Source organism: Lygodium microphyllum, chromosome 20 (assembly GCF_053477565.2).
Source record: "Lygodium microphyllum isolate KBCC chromosome 20, Lygodium_microphyllum_v1.1.10, whole genome shotgun sequence".
Taxonomy (NCBI): Eukaryota; Viridiplantae; Streptophyta; class Polypodiopsida; order Schizaeales; family Lygodiaceae; genus Lygodium; species Lygodium microphyllum.
Window position 1 is genome coordinate 59,741,518 of NC_141154.1, and position 19,219 is coordinate 59,760,736.

The following is a 19,219-nucleotide window of genomic DNA, read 5'->3' on the forward strand; positions in this document are numbered from 1 at the left end:
AAGCACTCTCCCTTTCTATAAAATCTCCCCTTCCCCACTATCCCATTCATCCTTTCAAGTTCTCCACCTCTCCTACTCCTCTAAAGCTCTCCATCCTTCCTACTCTCTCAAGCTCTCTCCTCGAGTCCTCGCTTAACCTCTCAACCCTTCCAATCTCTTCCTCCATCAAGCTATAGCCTCTCTCTACTCTCTCAAGCTCTCTACTCCTTCAAGCTCTCTACTCTTTTCACTCCTTTTTTCAATCATCTCACCCTTCACCCGTGACCCTCTAGGCTCTCTCTATACATCATCAATGGTACCCCCTCTCCATGAGGCTTTTTGCTTGCATTGTACTTACTTCGAACGAGTGAAGGAGAAATCCAACACTTGCAAGTGGCAATGCAAGTATTTCCCAAAGGTCCAAATCTCATTTGTCACTCGTTTTCTCATCCACCTTTGCAAATTAGGAGGGGAAGCCACACCATGCCCCGGTATTCTCGACGATGTTGTAATATTTCCACGCGATAAAAGTTAGTTGGTTAGTTCGAAAGTTAGTTAGTCAATTAATAAGTTAGTAAGATTACTAACTAAGGTAAAAACTAACTAACATTAATAACTAATAATTTTTATTCAATTAAAAATATTTTATTTAAGAAAATCGAGAGTCGTAAATGCGATATTTTCCTCAGATTAACAAGGACCATAGTCACCCTTCATGGAAGCTACAAGGTGAACGAGAGTTATGAGCCATATTAATCATTAATGATAATGTGTCTAATATGGATAGTCCAAAGACATTAGATTTTTAGGCAAAAAAAACTAGTATATTTTAGATATTGTTCTAAAAAGATAGAATTGGATGTCATTTAAAAGAAAAAACAAGTGATGTGTTAGTTAGTTTTGGAGATTTTATAAAAAGAAAAAAGATAAAGAGAGTGACTAGCGAAATCACGCGTGCCGCGATAGTAGTTTATAGGCAGTAGACAACACTTCGAACAGAGAAAAGAAGAAGTGAACTGAGAGCTTTCCATATAAGTGTCTTGGGGTTTTACCCCCCTTTTGGAGCCAATGGAACCATAAGATTTATGAGTTAAGCATCAGATCACTGAGTTTTCCAAGAGTCCCTCCACCAAGAACTCTTGTTCTCAACCTTATCCCCTCTTCTCTAATTCATTATGAATATGAGGTATGGGGAGACACAGAGGAGCATAAGGAAACCCTGAGAGGCTGCGAGAGAGAGGTAGAGAGGATACTTCTCTAAAAGAGAGAGAGAGAGAGAGAGAGAGAGAGAGAGAGAGAGAGAGAGAGTTACCTCAAGAGGGTGCACAATTCCCTCTATCTCGATTCTCGACTTAACCATCTTTTCTTACACTCTTCCATCTTGAATCTATTTTGTCCTCTTAATCTCTTGAGTCTACTTGCGGACGAGGGCCTCCAAGCGAAGTATGTCGTGTGCGGATGGCAATCCTACAACCAGCAATGAAGCTTCGGGCGAAGGCATCACTGTCAATCCAATTGCGGTTCCAGTCGTAAGTAATGTATTTCTAAATTGATAGATGCTTGCTTTGATTCTCGCATGAGATACGTTAGGCTCCGTACTTTGCTGTGCTAGAATAGGTCATTGAAAAGAATAAATTGCATCTCAAATATTCAAAGATAAAGTTTGTGAAGTGCTTGTATCAAGGGGAGTTAAATTGCACCTAGTTGATATGCGATGAATCCAAGCATATAGCATAAGCAGTATATGGGACTCTAAAGTATTGAGCATGGATGAGTCTTTTATTAATCTTTACCTAGGATAATATTGTTTAAGGTTTGCAAATGCACATAGACGGTACATACATGGAAGAGATTATGCAACTTTACATCAATGACATGCGACTCCTTGCCTTAGGAGAAAGGCGCTAAGATAAAATGTTGCATAGTAGGGAAAGGCTAAAAGATAAATGTCACTTAGAGAAGAGGCATAAATGCTCTTGCTAAATTGATTAATTTGCATTGGAATGATAGGACTTATGCCATGTACAATATTTGAACCTTTAGCATATGCCTTAGTAGAAAGGAGGGAATGTTAAGTAAATTTTACTCTTTGGTCCCAAGGGGAAAAGCGAATATTCGATAAAATTGTTATTGCGTCTATTCTTGTATTGTTGGTTGATCGAACAACATGCTAAATGCTTTTACAATCAATTGTTTGCTGGGTTGTGGTTCGGATGATTATTTCAAGTGCTTGTGTTTGATGGTAAATGCATGGTAGGGGTCTGTAATGATAAGTTGCCATGGGAATAAAGGAATGTTTATTTGGAAGATAATATTAGGGCTGATTGCCTTGATTATGCTTGATTCTTATAATTGGTTAATTAATGAAGGATATTTGTACGGGTGGATCATCTCCAAGATCACACTGCGAATTACCCGGAGAGGGCACTGCTCGATTCATGGGCCGAAGGTTGAGTGGTGAAAAGGCCAACTACGGAAAGTGTGTCTCGCTTCTAGGTCGCTTGGGGTCAGTGGAGCTTTGGACACCCCTTGCCGAGTTCGGAACGGAGTTGTAGGTTGCTGTGAGCCCAATGTCTGGAGGCGTTGGAAGATCCTATTTTAGATAAAGGATGGAAATTTTAGTGCCATGTGATTTGGACCAGGTACTTCTGTTGGACAGAAGGGATATATAATTTTCCCGTATGGGCACGAGACAAAGATTAACTTGAAGATAAGTTAAGAAACTTGTTTGACAAAAAGACTGCTTGTTTTGTTTTCATGTCTATGCTTAAATTACGCGAATGAACCTTGTGCCCTAAAAGACTTAATTAATGAAGCTGATTTTAATTGTCGCACATAAATGTGGTAGGACCTAATTAGAAAACTAAAGCTATCAAGGGAAGCGGGTGGACGGAACCCCCGACGGGTCCGTTCTATGGCAGGGTGGTCCCAAAGAACTGGAAGGCTTCTAACAATGATTTATTGCTGGTTGACTCTAGGTATTGTTAAGTTAGAATTCGATTCATACCGTTTTAGGGGACTGGAATGGGACTATGCCTTACGGGCAGAGAGGTTCAGCGGTGCCTCTCCTTTCCCATTCTCTTTGAACCAAGTGGGTTATGGATTTGCTTCGGATTGGGTATCTCTGCGTAAAGTAGGATGTCCAAAACCCGATGCTAGGATGCTGTCAGGAGACCTTGATAACTAGAAACCTAGATTTCAGGTCGATCTTAGTGGGTTTGATCGCGAACGTTCCATTGCGAGGGGTCTTGGGAAATCCTAGGCGACAAACCCCGGAACATTCCATGGGAGTGTCGGGCGGTGACGCTTAGTTCATTTCTCGATGGACTGCTAAAACGTGCTTGGACATACAGATGTCTATGAAGATTATCGTCGGGGATACTTGCCATTGAAGCGACGCAAAGGCCTTTCAAGGCAGGAGGTGATCTCTCTCGATCATGAGGTCTCGGATGTGGAAGACGATCCGTCTCCAACTGTCTCGGTTTGGACTGTTGGAGAGGCCTCTTCTATCCCATTTAGAAAAAGCCATTCGAGTGGTGCACCTATGTCCAAGAGACAATCCACTTTTGCCCAAGCAACGGGGTAAGTTTCTAGTCTTTTCTCCTTTCTCAAGGAGAGGCAAAGGCAAGTGGAAATAGAGATTGTACGCACCATAATTAAGTGCAATCTCTCTTTCCATATTCTCAAAGTGGATCGATGGAAGCGGATGGTGAAAGCCATTGCCGCCGTTGGTCCATGCGAGGGATGGTATGGTGTCACTTACAATGACATGTGTACCAAGAAACTCGATGAGGAGAGAGAGAGGATTGATAAGTCCCTTGAGCCTGTGCGTGCCGGTTGGGCGAAGTATGGATACTTTATCTTTTCTGATGGATGGAGTGACAAAAAAAAAAGGAGGGATCATCAATATCCTCGTCTCTTGCCCACTTGGTACATACTTGCTACGAGCAGTGGATGCGGGCACAAGGGGAAGGAGAACCACGGGCTCGTTCATGTATTGGCACATACGGCAAGCTATCATTGAGGTAATACTTCTAAATTCATTATTTTGTAATATCTTTTTTTAACCTCCGAAATTTATTCTAATTTCATCGTGTATAATCTTGTAGGTTGGGATGCAAAATGTGGTGCAAGTTGTCACGGACAACGCCTCGAATTGTGTATCTATGGGGCGGAAACTTGAGGCCGAGTTTTCGTTCATAGTATGGACACCATGCGCTACGCATTGTCTAGATCTTCTTATGGAAGATATAGGCAAGTTGGAGTGGGTGTCGAGGATTGTTAATGATGCTTGCACAATTGTTGGCTTTGTCAACTCTAAGGTCTGAGTTCTTGTTGTATATCGCTCATACTCGGACTTGGAGTTAAAGAAGCCCTCGAAGACTTGGTTTGCGGCCATGTGGCTTCTCCTCGAGCGTCTTTATGATGTTCGCAACAAGCTACAAAAAACGGTTGTGTCAGATGAGTTTAAGGAATGGCTTGAAGGGGAGTCCACATCAAGCCAAGTGGAAGCAAAGGCTGTTCAAATGCTTTGCTTAAAGGAGGAATTTTGGATGGATGTGAGGGGCATTATCATTGCCGTCACTCCCATCTACAAGGTGCTTCGTATGACGGACATGGAGGGGGCTATTGTTGGCCTTCTCTATCATCTTATGGCAGATGCGATGGAGGAGATAGGGATGTTAATGTCCTTGCTGATTGTGATAACTTTTTTCCAAAGGCTTTGGAGGAAGAGCACCATGGTGTCTTTCTCCAAGAGCTCATTAACTATAGTGATCAAAGAGGCAATGCTTTCGCATCTACCACTTGTTGAAAGCGAGAATCGTTGATGAAGCCTCTTTTTTGGTGGGAGTCACTTGGCTATCAATTGTCTCACCTCCAAAGAGTGGCCTTAACGCATTCTTGCTCATGTTTGAAAATCTTTTCCCTTTTTTCATTTAATTCTAGTTAAACTTACTTTAAACTTACTATTTCTTCACATGGTTTGGGATTGTTCGTCGGGTGCATGTGAGAGGAATTGGTCCGCCTATTCCTTCGTGCATACCAAAATTCGTAACAAGCTTAGCACACGACAATTGGAGCGACTAATTTATTGTCTCTTCAATTTACGCATGCTATGCAATATGCATGAGATGTCTATGGCAAGATAGGTATCGTATATCTAATTTTTATACTTTTTAGTTGATAACTTTATTAATAGATTATGAAATATATTTAAAGAAGTTTCATTTGTTTAACCTAAGTTCTTCATTTTTTAAATGCATAGATAAATGTGGATTTACTCAAGCTCTCCGCTAGTACACTTAAAAGTGTGACTCGCGAGAGAGACTTGGAAGAGGAACAAATCTTTAGGGAGCTTTACTTGGAGCTCGAGAAGATAGACTGGTGGGTCTCTCGCACTCGTGCACGGCATGCTTGTGTTGTTATTCGCCCTCGCGTCGGTAACAATGGAACTTTCACTTTGGCATCCACATCGGCTGCCCGTGATGCTTGTGGGGCACTTATATGCTACATGAGGCGTGGGAGTGGCTCGAGAAGTACTCCTAGTTCGGCCTAGGAGGACATACCTATGACTGTCTCTCACCTAGAGCTTAGAGAGCCCGAGTATGATGATGAGGGAATGTCATTAGTGAGGGTGATTTTGTTGAGGAGGGTGATGGCTCCTCAAGCGGTGACGAGGATGCTTTCACCTTCGATGCCGAGAGTGATATGAGCACCTAAAGTAATCATGTATCTTGATTTGGATTGAGCCATGGATGATGGCTTTTATCTCAATCCATTTTTGTACACTTTTTGTATGAGATTGCATATCTGGCTCATAATAAAGTTGTTGGTTTTATTATTCATGCTACATAGTACACTCTCGAGTCTTGTTTCAACTCTCTTTTGCACTTTTGACTTGAATCTCTAAGTTTATGTTTTAACTTGTAAGTCCAAACATTAAGCGTAGACTTAATATTATATGTATTTTTTCTTTCTTCGGACGTAGGTCCAAGATTTATTAGTCTGATTAGTGCTATACTAGCATCGGATTGTACTAATCAGACGTCATCAGACGTGACAACCATGATAGAGAGATGAAACTTTGAAGTAAGTGAATGCTGTAAATGAGTGTAAGAGTATACAGAATGCCTAAGGGTAGAGCAATGTAGTGTTGGAGAGTGACGTCCATTGGAGACGGATACCAAGTGCAATAACCACTAGTCGAAGATGACAGAGTGTCGAGGCTGAGATTTGTCATACGATGATGGGAGGTGTCTGTTGATGTAGATGGCCTGCTAGACAGCAAAAATGCAGGTACTATAGTAGTCTCCTTGTAGGAGAGATGGTAATACTTTGTTGCCTAGCATTGGCTGAAAATGCAGGCTGATCAGGTGCTATGATGATGTAGCAGATAGAGACCTCCAAAGAGCAGGGTGATGGTCGAAAACAGGCCGCCTAGGGCTGGATAGTCATGGGCTGTAGTCGGTGATGGCTGGATAGCAGATGGTAGGGGGCTGATATCTGAAATTTGCATGGTAGAGTGAGAAACTTGCGTGGTTGATGGCTGAAATTTGCATGGTAGAGTGAGAAACTTGCACAAAGGATGAGGCTGAATGGTGAGCAGCTTGTCGATTTATAGATGTTGAAGGGCGCCTTAAAAAATTAGGGCCTTGGGAGACCACTAAAACTCTCTCAAACCGTGCACCAAATTTGCGGTTTTCATTAATTCAGTGTGTTTTGGGGCTGTTTTAAAGTTACCAATCAGTTGTGAAGCGTGCTTTAGCCCAACAGGCTGATGACTGAAACTTGCAAGATAAGGATTAGGCTGAATGGTGAGCAATGTGTCTATTTATAGATGTGGAAGGATCCTCCCAAATTTGGGTTTTGCATGTGGAACATAGAAACTCTTTAGAACCACTCCCCATTTAATGAAACTTCTATTAATTTATTGTTTTGGGGCTGTCTTAAAGAGCTAATAAGTGGGTAATGAATTCTTCAGCTCAATAGAGATACACGGGTTTGCAAAGGAAAATATGGAGTGTATGACCATGAATTAAACACGATGAACTCAAACGCTAACACAAAAATACAAAAATGTAAAAAATGCAAAACAATGAAAACTAAATAATGAATGATTAAATGAATTAAAATGTACAAAATGCTCAAAGGAAGAGCTATCCAATAGCCAATGGCTCTCATAGGAGTGGGCTGAGGGAGGTCAATGTGTGTTGTCCACTTGAGATGGATACCAAGTGTAGTAACCACTAGCTAGAGTAGAGACTAATGAAGAAATGTGCTGAAAACGCAGAATGATCTGCTGCAGATGCAAACCCGAATCAGTGCTCTAGATGACGAACAACATCAAGGCAGCGTGTAGGAATGAAAATGCAGCAGTTCACCAAGTTTGGGAACACTTGAACAAGGGACCTGAGTGATGGTGACTACCACTGGAACCAATGTAGGTGTGGGCAGCCTTCAGATGATCACGTTAGCAGCTGGACATGATGAGGAATGAGGGATTAGCAGCTGCAGGAGGAGTTGGCAGCCATGTGATGATGAACTAGGTATAGATTGGGATAACCTGCAAAACAAGGGATGGAGCAAGTGGCTAGGTAGCCTCTTATTTATAGATGTGGATTCTCCCAAAGTTTAGGTGCTTGCTTATGGGACACAGAAAGCATTGGTAATTTTTGGGTTTTGGGTCTGTTTTAATGAGCTAATTAAGGTATAATGTGTAATGCAACCTCTTAAGCGTAACACTAGCTGACTCCATACACACTGTCAGCTCATGCTCCATGGTTGAAACCTGCAATTTTTGCAGAAAGGAAGAGAATTATGGCTGTCTCCAAACTCGTGCTTGCTAGAGTAGAGTGGTGTTTTGGATGTCATTGCAGTTTATCCATATGTGGAGTGCCTTTGTAAGACCAAGTAGAAGCTAGTGTGTGTTCACATTTATTTGCCAAGGATACAAATCTGTATGTATGCATTTGCTAGAACTTGTATATGTTTATCGAGGGTGACAGTTGCATTCTTGGTTTACAGTTGCAAATGGTGCTAGGAGGAAGCAGCCAGGTCAGCCACTGCAGAACGCTCGGGCTGCAAGATTGCATCATAACAAGATTGTAAGCTGTTTCTGTTGGTCCCTGATCCTTTCCACAAATTCTCATCATAATCAAAGCTTTAAAGGTAGTCAATATGTTCTCTGTTAGGAGTACTGTGGCAAGGGCTTGGACTTTGGCAAGGGCTTGGACTTTGGACAGTAGTCTCTGCAGTTTCATCCTATACTGGTGGCATATATGTGATTTAGCTAATAATTCAATCATAGCCAATTGTAGATAGAGAAATGAAAAGTGGACCATGCTAGCTGTAGATTCACATACTTAATCATCTCCCACAAATTTTAAGGTGTTCCTTTGACTAGTTAAAACTGTGATCATTTTTTGTCTCCTTGACTCAAAGCTAACTCACTAACTTGTGTACAGGCTCGCGAACAGAAAAGGATTGCGCTACTATCTGAGAAACGGATGGGATGCACATTGAAATCTCCTCCGCTTGTACTTGTAAATTACATCACTCGACATTGTCTGATCATGTTGTCAATTTAATTATGTCCTTCAGAATGGCTAACAACAAAATGCACTTTTTGATATGACAAGCGTCATCTAGAATAGCAATATAATAAGTGTCAGTTGCATAGCAAGTATTTTGATTTTAACTGTTCTTGAGGAAGAAGGTATGTCAATGGTGCGATTGCGTACTGATATATATGTATCAAACTGCAGAAAGCGATTGTGAACAACGATGAAAAAATGTAGAGATTATGAAGCTCTTTGTTTTAATCTCATCTGGTTTCTTTGACACGTTTCTATACCTTTGCTCAGGCACTTATTGCAGTCTCACAAAAAGCAAATTTGGCTAAGGCAAAAAAGCAGCTACTTGAACAAGTCTACAAATCTGCTGACAAGCCTGATGGTAGTATGGATGTTGAAGTGTGTTACAGCCAGGAGAATACAGATGGTGACTTGTTTCCACACTTCTGTCAGCAGCACAAAATGCGATTGATGGTATTGTTTTATTGAGAAAGGTGCTACTGTTGTAATTGTCAGGTTCTTTCATGTAACATCCATGGTGGCCTCTATTTAGGTTATTGAAGCATGGCAAGAGGATCTGCAAAAATGTCTAGCAGTGGCAAAGGTGATTAAATTTCTTTACTGCTACTACCACATGCACCCACACCACCACTACCCTCCACCCCCTCCCACCCACCCACCCACCCACCCACGTACCCACCCCATCACCACACACACCACCACCAACCCCACCATCACCACCCCACACACACACGCCGACAAAAAAGAGGAAAAAGGAGAGAAAAAAAAAAGCATACAGTGGTTTTGACTCCCCAATTTATATCTCTGTTGTTGGGAATTATGTCAATAAAACTTCTTGCAGATTTATCCTGAGCAAATGAGAAATCATGTCAAGATTCTGAAATTCATGGCTTTAAAGTGGAAGCATTTTTTCTCTGTCCCTTATGATGTATGTATAGCTTCAAAGTTCAACAGGTTGTATTTAAACATCATCTTGCAGCCAAAGGATGCACATATAGCATAGTCATCATTATATAGCGTACATTTTTCAAGCAATCACCTGATCTCCTTCCTCTCTAGAGCACACACTGGCCTAAATGAATCAGAGTGCTCGCAGGAATGTAGTTGCTTCCATTGACAAAAGTCATTTCTCTCAACTAGGGGTTGTGGTCATGCAAAGGTTGTTATGATGATTTCCAGATAAGCAGGCAGCTGTGGCTTTTGTAAGTCATTCACAAGATATACTATTTGAGTCTTGTGGCTGTTTACTTGGCAAATCAGGCTATTTAATGTGCATGCATCATGATTTACTCATTATGCAGAAGCTACTTAATCACTATGCAGAAGTTAGTTGGATCAACTATCCCAAAACCCAATTCATGTGTTAGATTGATCAGTATTCTTGTTGAAAAGCCCAATGATCTTCCATTGTGCATACATGAGATCATATCTTGACGAGCACCTGAGAATATATCATGAGAAGGGGCAGGGTCCATTGAAAGTTTGATCTGTTCTGATTTTTATCAGGTGATGTTTCTGCTCAACCATTTTGAGGAGCAAACCAGTCTATACGTGCTGTGTATTGATTGCTACAGCTGATGCCAGATGGGCACTTCGCCTAATAACTTGATTTAAAGATTTTTTGCTTTTATTGGATCAGTGGGGTCTTTCCTTTCTGTCTCAATAAGGAGGACCCTAGTAAATGTTCTACAGATTGACACATTAGGTAGCAGAGTGAGGGTGTATAGTGATTATGGTAAAACTTTTAACATATGACAAATGCTCTCTCATGTGTTACTTTTTTTTAAATGATGCATTGATTTATTCAAAGCTGAAAAAGAGTCCTCAGCCTTGTATCTCCAAAGAAAAACCTGATAGACTTGCAGCAGTATTCAGTTCTTCTTTGCATATACTCTTTTTGTTTTGTACCAGGTTGCAGATGTTATTGCCCTTGTAACCTCTGTGTCAGAACAAGATGGTTTTGTGGACAAGAAAGGAAAGCTTTGCCTTTCCATGCTAAAGGCTTTGGGCCTACCTTCAGTCTTCGGTTTGATGATGGTAAAGGCTCTCTAAAGTTGTGTTAAGCTTTTTATTTTATATAGCCAAGGGGATTGTTTTTCAATTCGCTATCATTAGCAGGGTTTTGGGGATATCCCTGCCAAGAAGCGTCAGGAAACTAAAAAAGATTGCACTTCAGCTCTGGAAGTAGAGCTACCAGAAGGGTCAAAAGTTTTTTCAGCAGATGCACCTGAAGATTATGAGCAGGTATTGTTTGTTAGTATACTTTTTGTTTGCAGGTTATTTAGTGAATATGAAAATTGTAGATATTTAGGTGAATTCTGTCTATGAAGCAGGTTTTGCGTTACTTGTCTAACCACCGACTGTCCAGTCCACTATGGAGAAATCAGCGGCCATATGTGATGGCAGAAAAGGTACTCAAAGCATCAAGTTATTGTGAAAATAATTGATTTTAAAGTGAGACTACTTGCTAAAAGGTTAAAGTAATGTGTGCTTCTTGTTTTCATCAGATTGATTTTGTACCAGATGTTGAAATGTCTCAGAGAGGTACTCTTCTACTCTCAGGTTATGTTCGTGGGAGGAGTCTTTCCGTGAATCAACTGGTAAAAACCTGTTTGTTTGTTGTGCAAAAAAGTCACTGTGAACAGTGAGTCATAGGTTCTCCTTTTGCAGTCTAAATGATCTTGTTCCATAGGTACATTTGACTGGGTTAGGAGACTTCATGTTGAAGCAAATTGAGATTCTAGAAGATCCATGTTCTTGGCAAGCAAGGAAATCAAGTAGAGTAGATTTGATGCAAACAGGGGACTCTGTTGGTGCAGAAGTAAGGGTTTTGATTTCCAGCTTTCTAATAAGCACACGTGTTTAATGTTCCATGTTTGGCTGGCGATTTTTGTGAACTTTATTTTTCATATTACAGGTCCTGTGTCCAGATCCACAACTTCAAGAGCTGTTGACAATAGAAAACATTCCAGACACTCTTGCAGGTGAACAGGTGAACTTCTTGAAATCTGCATGTTATTTTACTATGGAATGCCTCCCGTTTTTTTGGATGCCATCCTGCTGACAAGTAATTCAAGTTCAAGTCTGTTATTGGCAAGTGATGTCAATTCAGATTTGTTGCTGCCTATAGTACAGCTGGTAGAAATATTGCTAGCTTCAGTGTACTCACATGGTTGGTTCTCCATGCAAGAAAAATCATTGTGTATGAAAGCAGGGTGAGTTGGGACCAATGCCTGTACTAGCACAGAATCATGTTGGACAGAGGAAGATAAATCCATGTTTGCAATGGGTCATAACTGAAGAGAAGCAGCCATGGCAAAAGTGAATGAGGCCACCTTCATGGTCTTGACTTCTGCCTTGCAAGTTGAGTCCTCCTCTATTTCATAGAGCAATCCTTGGTGATGCCCTTTTTGCTTGCATATGAATCACTTGTTTGCTTTCCCCATCTCTTGCAATTCCTGCAGGCAGCTGCCTTATTGGAAGAAGAGTCTCCCCACAACTCGTGGAGTTGCCCTGCCCATGGTCCATAAGTAGTTTATTTTGAAAGATTAATAATAGAACACTGCATGAAGAATTGGACAGCAAGCAATCTTCATTTGTGATTCCCATTTATCTTCACTAATCATGAAAGTTTCATTGTATGGCTTTGTTAGAGGTGTACCTCTTCATGTCCTCCTACTTCTATTGATGAAAATAATATCCCTTCAATTATCCTAAGGTTATTCATGGGTAACTTGCACCAGAACACATTGTCTGACCAACATGGGCATCAATCAAAAGGTCTTGACAAATGTAGTGAATTGTCACACATAATACATTCAAAATAATCATGACACTTTGCTATTGAATCTCCATGAAGAAAACTCACAACTATTAGATCCTTCAATTCCCCTCCCTCAATGATCAGCTTGTTTTCTTTGATATTGTCATGTTTTTTCCGGCATAAGCAAAGGTAGCCTAAAGAAGTAGAAAACCCACCAAACAAAACAAAAAGAAAGTGATGGTGATAGCATATACAGGTATGTAGAAGAATATATGCAGCTCTTGTCTCATTGATGGAAGTAGTACTTCAGGTATGGAACCTTGATTTGGGGAGTATGGGCCCATGAGTGGCTCCTTCACTAAACAACTTTTCCTAGTCGTCTATGTTGTCATAAGTTTCATACGCAATAGGATTTCAATGTGTATGATTCGCCATACTAGATGTCATCAATGTCTGAAATCAGACGTATGAAATAGGCATTTCGTACTTGTCCTATCTTGTGGGTTAAAAAATTTTGGCCCTTGATTTACAAAGAAGTGCTGCTTTTGCTTGCGTGACTTTCTAGCCTGCAGCAATTGATCAAAAAAGAAGAGTGCCCCCTCTTGGATAACACTGTGCAATTTAACTGCAAAACTCGCGTATGCAGCCAGCATGTGGTGTGCTCAGCCTGTACAGTGTGCATAGCCATTGTTGAGAGCTTGGCTTCCACACACACACACACACACACACACACACACACACACACAGTGTGTGTGTACTATGGTAGTGCGTTAAGTGCTCTATAGCCTACTCGAGCTGTCTCACTTTCTTAGATCACCATGGTTTGATCACTTTCTTTGGTCATCATGGCTCGAAAGCAATAAAAAAAGTGGCAATTTTTATGAGTTGAAAACTTTGAAGACTGGACAAAGTACTATTTAGTGTGTCCCCACACATGGAATGATGGCTTGGTTTGTGTTTGTACCCACATCTTGGGGCTGAAGGGATTTGGGGTTAATAAATGTTTTGGTGTACTTGAAGATGTGGTTCACAAATTGCATGTAAGTGCCCCCATGAATTCACGAGATTTATTGGATGCAAAGGTTTCTGATTTGGGAGATGCATCAAGTAGTGGTAGTAACAATGTGGTTGCTTGTTTCTCTGAAGTTAGTGATGCTCATGGAATGATGGCTAAAAGCTACAAAGCTGATGTGGGGGAAGATCCCTTGTTTCAAAATTGCAATGGCTATGCAACAGGAAAGATGCAGTAATTTGTCATTCTCCAGTTCTTTTATGTAGAGGGCATTCCTTGTTAAAGGTGATGAGTCCTTTTCGCTTGATCTCAAAGAGAAGTGGAGAAAATATGGTTATAGTATTGTGTGTGATGGATGGTCTAATGTACATCGCTGACCCATTATTGATGTAACGGCTTTATGCATTGCAAATGATACAAGTGGTGAGTATTGTAAAGAAATGCTCTACCACAAAAAACACAACACAATTGAACAACAAACATACTAATTGATAAAGAAATAGAGTAAGGGTTAGGATAACTCAAAGACAAGGAATGATAATGACTGAATCCTAATTGGATATGGTGCTGTGTGCAACAAACACACTGTGCAGGGAATAATACCGACCCTTGAACTTTTGTCTCACGCGAGGATTGGGACAAAGACTATGAGTTGTTGAGAAGCCACTTCTTTAGTTCACACACTTCATTTAGGGTTTTGCACTAACAACCCCAAAAAGGGTTGGTGTCCATGTTTTGGCCAGTTTTTCAGTGGGTGCCTACACAATGGTGCGCCACCCTAGACAACTTATGCCTATAAATAGGCAGTCACTTCATTCATTCTCTACCACCCCACTACTCTTCAGTCATTCTTCACCACCTTCTTTGGTTACCACCACCACTTCCCTTCTCACCAACCCCTTCCACTACCCTCACACCCCTTCAAGAGGACATTGCGGTTCGTGGCTTGTGGTTGCCTTCACCCTTCCTCTTTTGCTTCAAATGCCCTAGCATTAGGCCTTGCGTTTGGAGCATCTTCGACATGGCGTCACTGTCATCTACTTGACGTCAACACCCTTCTCCATCAGGCTCTACCTTCACTCCCAATTTTTAGGTTGGAGGGCTTCTCCTTGCCTCACATCATTATCTCCAGGTTGATGTTAGCATCCTTGCATCTGGCTACAGTCTCCATCATTGAGCGTTAGTGATTTCATCACTTGTCCATCACAGGGACTGTTGGGATCAACGTTTTTGCAGCTTGGCTCCTCCATCATAGGCGTCACTCGTTTATCAAAGGGGCTGCTAGGACTTGCATTTTTGCAGCCTTGCTTCTCCTCCATCACTTGGCGTCACTTGTTTGTCACAAATGCTGTTGGGACTTGCATTTTTGTAGCCCGGCTCATTCTCCATCATCTCATGTCATCATTATCCACCTGGCATCAACACTGGGCTGCTCTCCTTGCATTTGACAACTCCGATACTAACCCCGACATTGCTCTGAGCACATTGTACACTCTTACATTCATTTACAGCATTCATTCACTTCAGAGTTGTGTTCTCTCTCTCCCTTCTTCTATTTGTGTTTGAGTTTTTGTGTTTGAGTTTTGAGTTTTGCGTTTAGGGTTTGAGTTTTGCCCTCTGTGTATGTGTCTGTCTCTTTGTGTTTCTGTCGTGGTCGTATACTCTGTGTCCTCAGTGCAAACCCTTGCAGTTTTCTTCACATGGTATCAAAGCCGGTGCTCATGTAAAGAGTATCCTGCAGATATTGTGGAGAGCTAGTCTTTGTGCGAGGCACACAATATGACTCGTAACCGAATCACAATGTCACAGACACTTTTTTCTCTAGTTCCTATGATGTCTTATCAGACTTTTTCATCATTGGAGGCCCTGAGACGACATTATGGACTCAGTGAGGACGACGACACTCCACCTTCACCAGATTTCACTAACATGGCAGAGGAGGACTTTGAGGAGTACTATCGCAACAAGTACGGTGATGTTTACACCCCTCCTACGAGTTTTGCCACCACATTCGGACCAGTTGGTAAGGCTGGCTACCTGTCCGCCGATCATGGAGGACATACGACATTCGGAACATTTGGCAATCCATCTTCATTATCTCAATCAGGTCCAATGTCAAGTTTGTATAATTCTTTTGAGTTGCATGAATCAAAACCCTTGCTTGTTTCTTCTTTTGAGGTACAAGACCCAGATGGCTTTATGTATGTGATCTTCAATAGAGGGGGCTGGCTCACGAAGCAGATGAAATTCAGGTACATCTACAGCTTCTGTTTCATTTGAGCATGCCACACACACTTCTCACTTCCCTCGTATCCCACCCTCTTCTATATCACACCTTGATCACCTCTCATTATCTTTCCAAAACCTTGGATTACACTCCACATCTGTATCACACACCCTAGGGGTTGAATCTTCCATCTTCGCTCCTAGCACCTTTTCCTTTTCCACCCCATTCTCTACCTCTTTGCACCATGGTACTTCGTGAGGGGGAATGCCACCCTTTAACATAGTGTCTCTCACCTTTTAGAAAATGAGCACAACCATAACTCCTGGGTCGTCTATGATGGGTATCCCCCTTACTATCCCCAGCTTCACATCTCACATGACCTCTCAAACGCAGGGGTTTCCATTCTCAGCTTATGGTGTGTCTTCGCACTTTCCTTGGGTTACACCTACGCAGGGGTTCCCATCTTCTGCTTCTCGTGTTCCCATCCCACCTCCTTGGGTTTCTCATGTGGCTACCATGCCCATGCCTAGTCAACCCATCCCTACCTATGGATCCACCTTGCACTCTACATGCATGCCTAGTGGGCACTCTGGGGCCCATTCCCAAGTGTAGTACTCCACTCACCCATCCTACCCCCACTACACTTTTTCACACTATCCATCTCCGAGTACTACCACTCCTGTTGCAACAGCCAAGAATGCCTTTATGGATAAGACACGTTTTAACAGGTCAAATTTCACCACTTGGTCTAATTTCATGCAACAAGTGCTTGAGTCTCACGGTCTTTGGGGCCTCGTCATTGGTCTAGAGCCTATGCCGGACCTTTGACTAGCTCACCCTGATTACATTCGTCAATGGAGAGCCCGCAATACCATAGCCAATGCTGAGCTCATGCTAGGATTGCTTTCTGAGTTTCACTCTTAGTTGTAGCACTTCTCGCTCGCGTCAGAGGGTTGGAGTCACCTTCTCGACCGCTATGTGGCTTGTGATCGTACTTGGCCCATCAATCTCGACTTTGAGCTTCAAGAGTTCTCTATTAAGGAAGGGGATGATCTGAAAGTCAAGCTGGCTGAATGAGTTCGCCACTGTTGGCTCTCCAAAGTCAGATGACAATCAGGCTACATTCTTCTTGAATAAGTTGCCCGAAAAGTACTTCAATTTCATTCAACACATCATATCGCAACCTCGATTGCCAACCTTCTACGAGTTTGAGTGCCAGTTCTTGCATTACGCAAGGCTATATGATTAAGTCCACAAGAAATCCTCATCAGAGTCTTATCCATAGTAGAGGGGGTTGATTGCCTCTTTTTTGGAAGGGAAAACCACCAGTGGCAAGAACTCGCAAGATGCGAAGGCAAGCCAATTAAAGGGCGACTCCTCTTCCTCAGATGGAACTAAAGAATCTAGACAAATCTGGGAGCAACTCCTTGAGAAAAACCGATTTGGCACACACTTTCAGGGAGCAAGCCATGTGTACGAGGAGTGTTGCTCCAAGGCCCAAGGTCTTCTAGGTAAAAAGCCTCAGCAAACCGTTGCAACTGCACAGTCCAGTGGGGCTACGCCTTCCGCTCCTACTTCACTTGCTCCTTCAGCATCTGTTGTTGCTGCTAGACATGTTGCTCGGGTACAGTCTCAACAACCCATCTCTTTCGCTACCCTTGAGGGACTGGTTGATTGGTTTGCAGGTTCCGATCCGGTTGCACTTCCTGCGAATATTGTGGATTCAGAGTCAACCACTCCAACAAAACGAAAAGGGATAAATGTGTACAAATGCATGTTTGCAACAAAAAAATGTGAATGCACAAGGGATAAATGCGCATAGATGTATGAACAACAGATTGCCAATGCATGGAGTTATGCAGAGGCAATGTAAATTATCATGCTCATGGAAAATGCTATGTAACGATGCCATTTGGACAGTGCCCTCACAAGGGAATTATTGACTTGTAGAAGTGTTCTTTTACAATCATAGTTATCTAGAAGATGCATAATGATATAATTTATAAATAATGAATGCCTATGAAACAATAATGAACCAAACCCTGCCACCTTAAGAAGGTCGCTTGCTCTCAATATGGAAGGGAAAACTAATTTCATTGTCAGCCGAGCTAATGGTAGAGATGCACCCATGCTAATCCGGGGTAGCAAGTATTGAAGAACTAGACAATTGACCACTTCAGTCAATATATCTTTAAAATTGTTTGACCTAGGCACAAACTCTAGGTGGATGGTGCCTAGCTCAACCTTCTCTTTGGTGAAATGGAAGTGGACTCCAACATGCCGTGTCTATGGTGTAATTATTGGATTACTAGAAAGTGCGATAGCACTTGGATTTTCGCGGTACACAAGAGCCAGAGAAGCATATGGAAAGTGTAGAATTGCCAATAATCCCCTCAAGTAGATAGCCTTTGTGGTCCCATCAAAGGGAGCTTGCTACTTTGCGTTGGATTTCCGAAGGTAAATCCAATGTATAGGATATGGTGTTTATGTTCTTGATGATATGGAAGGGACCACAATACCTCAAAGATAATTTATAGCATTTGACGGTAGTCATTGAATCGGAGTCTTTTGAGATTGCAATGTAAACCCACATGCCCTTTGGAGCTCTCTAAGAATATGATGTTAGTTAGCATAAAAAATGGCATGATCCTGGGTCGTTTTAATGCTTTTCCTAGTAATTGTCAACATCTTTTGTATGTCGTGCAAAAAATGATTGTAGGCTGCATTTTCATCCTCGCGAGCTTCGTAGCAATCGGTGGTTTCGGCTCATAACCTTACATAAGCATAATCAGGCTATAACCAATAGCCGAATGTTTAGGACTGTTGTAAGCAAACTCAATTTGAGGAAGATAATTTTCCAATCAGATTACCTATGGGATATATATCCATGCAACATATTCTCCATGGTTGATTCATTCTTTTGATCTGCTCATTAGTTTGAGGGTGTTTCGAGGACGATATGGACAATCTAGTTTGGATTTTTGGAAAACCATTTGCTAGAAATGGCCAGTGGACTTAGAATCTCAATCACTTAACTATTTCATCGAGTAAATCATGAAGTTTATAAAGGTCTCAACAAAGAGACCAGTCAACTCATGGCTTTTTATGGTTATCTTTGTAGGAATGAATCAAGCCATTTTTATTACTCGGTCAACCACAACCCAAATCGCGTCATGACACTGATTTGTATGGGGTAGTCCTGCTACAAAATCCATAGCAATGCTACTCGATTTTCTATCAAGAATTTGTAAAGGATGTAGCATTTTGGCTTATTTGTGCCATTCAGCTTTATTAAGCTGACATTATGGGCACTCACACACATAATACTTAACCATAGTTTTAATATATAGCCAAGAAAAATAATGAGTAACCAAAGTCCGATGTATGCTAGGGTGTCTAGCGCGCACGGTGCATTGTGACACTTGTATAAATTTTTCTTGCAGATAGAAAGGCTGATTTCCCCTTTTTCTTCTCTCATACTGTAAAGAAATCAGTTCTTATCATTGCATAATAGATAATGCATGTGTGTTTGTACATCTTTGCATGATCTTGTGAGAGTGAGAATTACTTTTTCTCACTCTCATGCTGATTGTAACTGAGCTCTTCCCTAAGGGACTTGGGTTGAGCAGAAATACATTCCTTCG

At 41.6% G+C, this 19,219-nt stretch overlaps 1 protein-coding gene across 1 annotated transcript in view; it reads left to right on the top strand.

The window, feature by feature from the left end:
• Positions 1-19,219, top strand: part of LOC148018944 (pre-rRNA-processing TSR1-like protein) — a 106,729-nt gene that overhangs the window by 30,684 nt on the left and 56,826 nt on the right. Inside the window, exons 3-12 of the mRNA XM_087701434.1 lie at positions 8,005-8,084; positions 8,445-8,522; positions 8,844-9,026; positions 9,106-9,156; positions 10,485-10,610; positions 10,692-10,817; positions 10,907-10,984; positions 11,081-11,173; positions 11,266-11,394; positions 11,491-11,565. Coding sequence (XP_087557560.1) covers positions 8,005-8,084; positions 8,445-8,522; positions 8,844-9,026; positions 9,106-9,156; positions 10,485-10,610; positions 10,692-10,817; positions 10,907-10,984; positions 11,081-11,173; positions 11,266-11,394; positions 11,491-11,565 — 1,019 coding nt within the window. The remainder of the gene's footprint in view (positions 1-8,004; positions 8,085-8,444; positions 8,523-8,843; positions 9,027-9,105; positions 9,157-10,484; positions 10,611-10,691; positions 10,818-10,906; positions 10,985-11,080; positions 11,174-11,265; positions 11,395-11,490; positions 11,566-19,219) is intronic.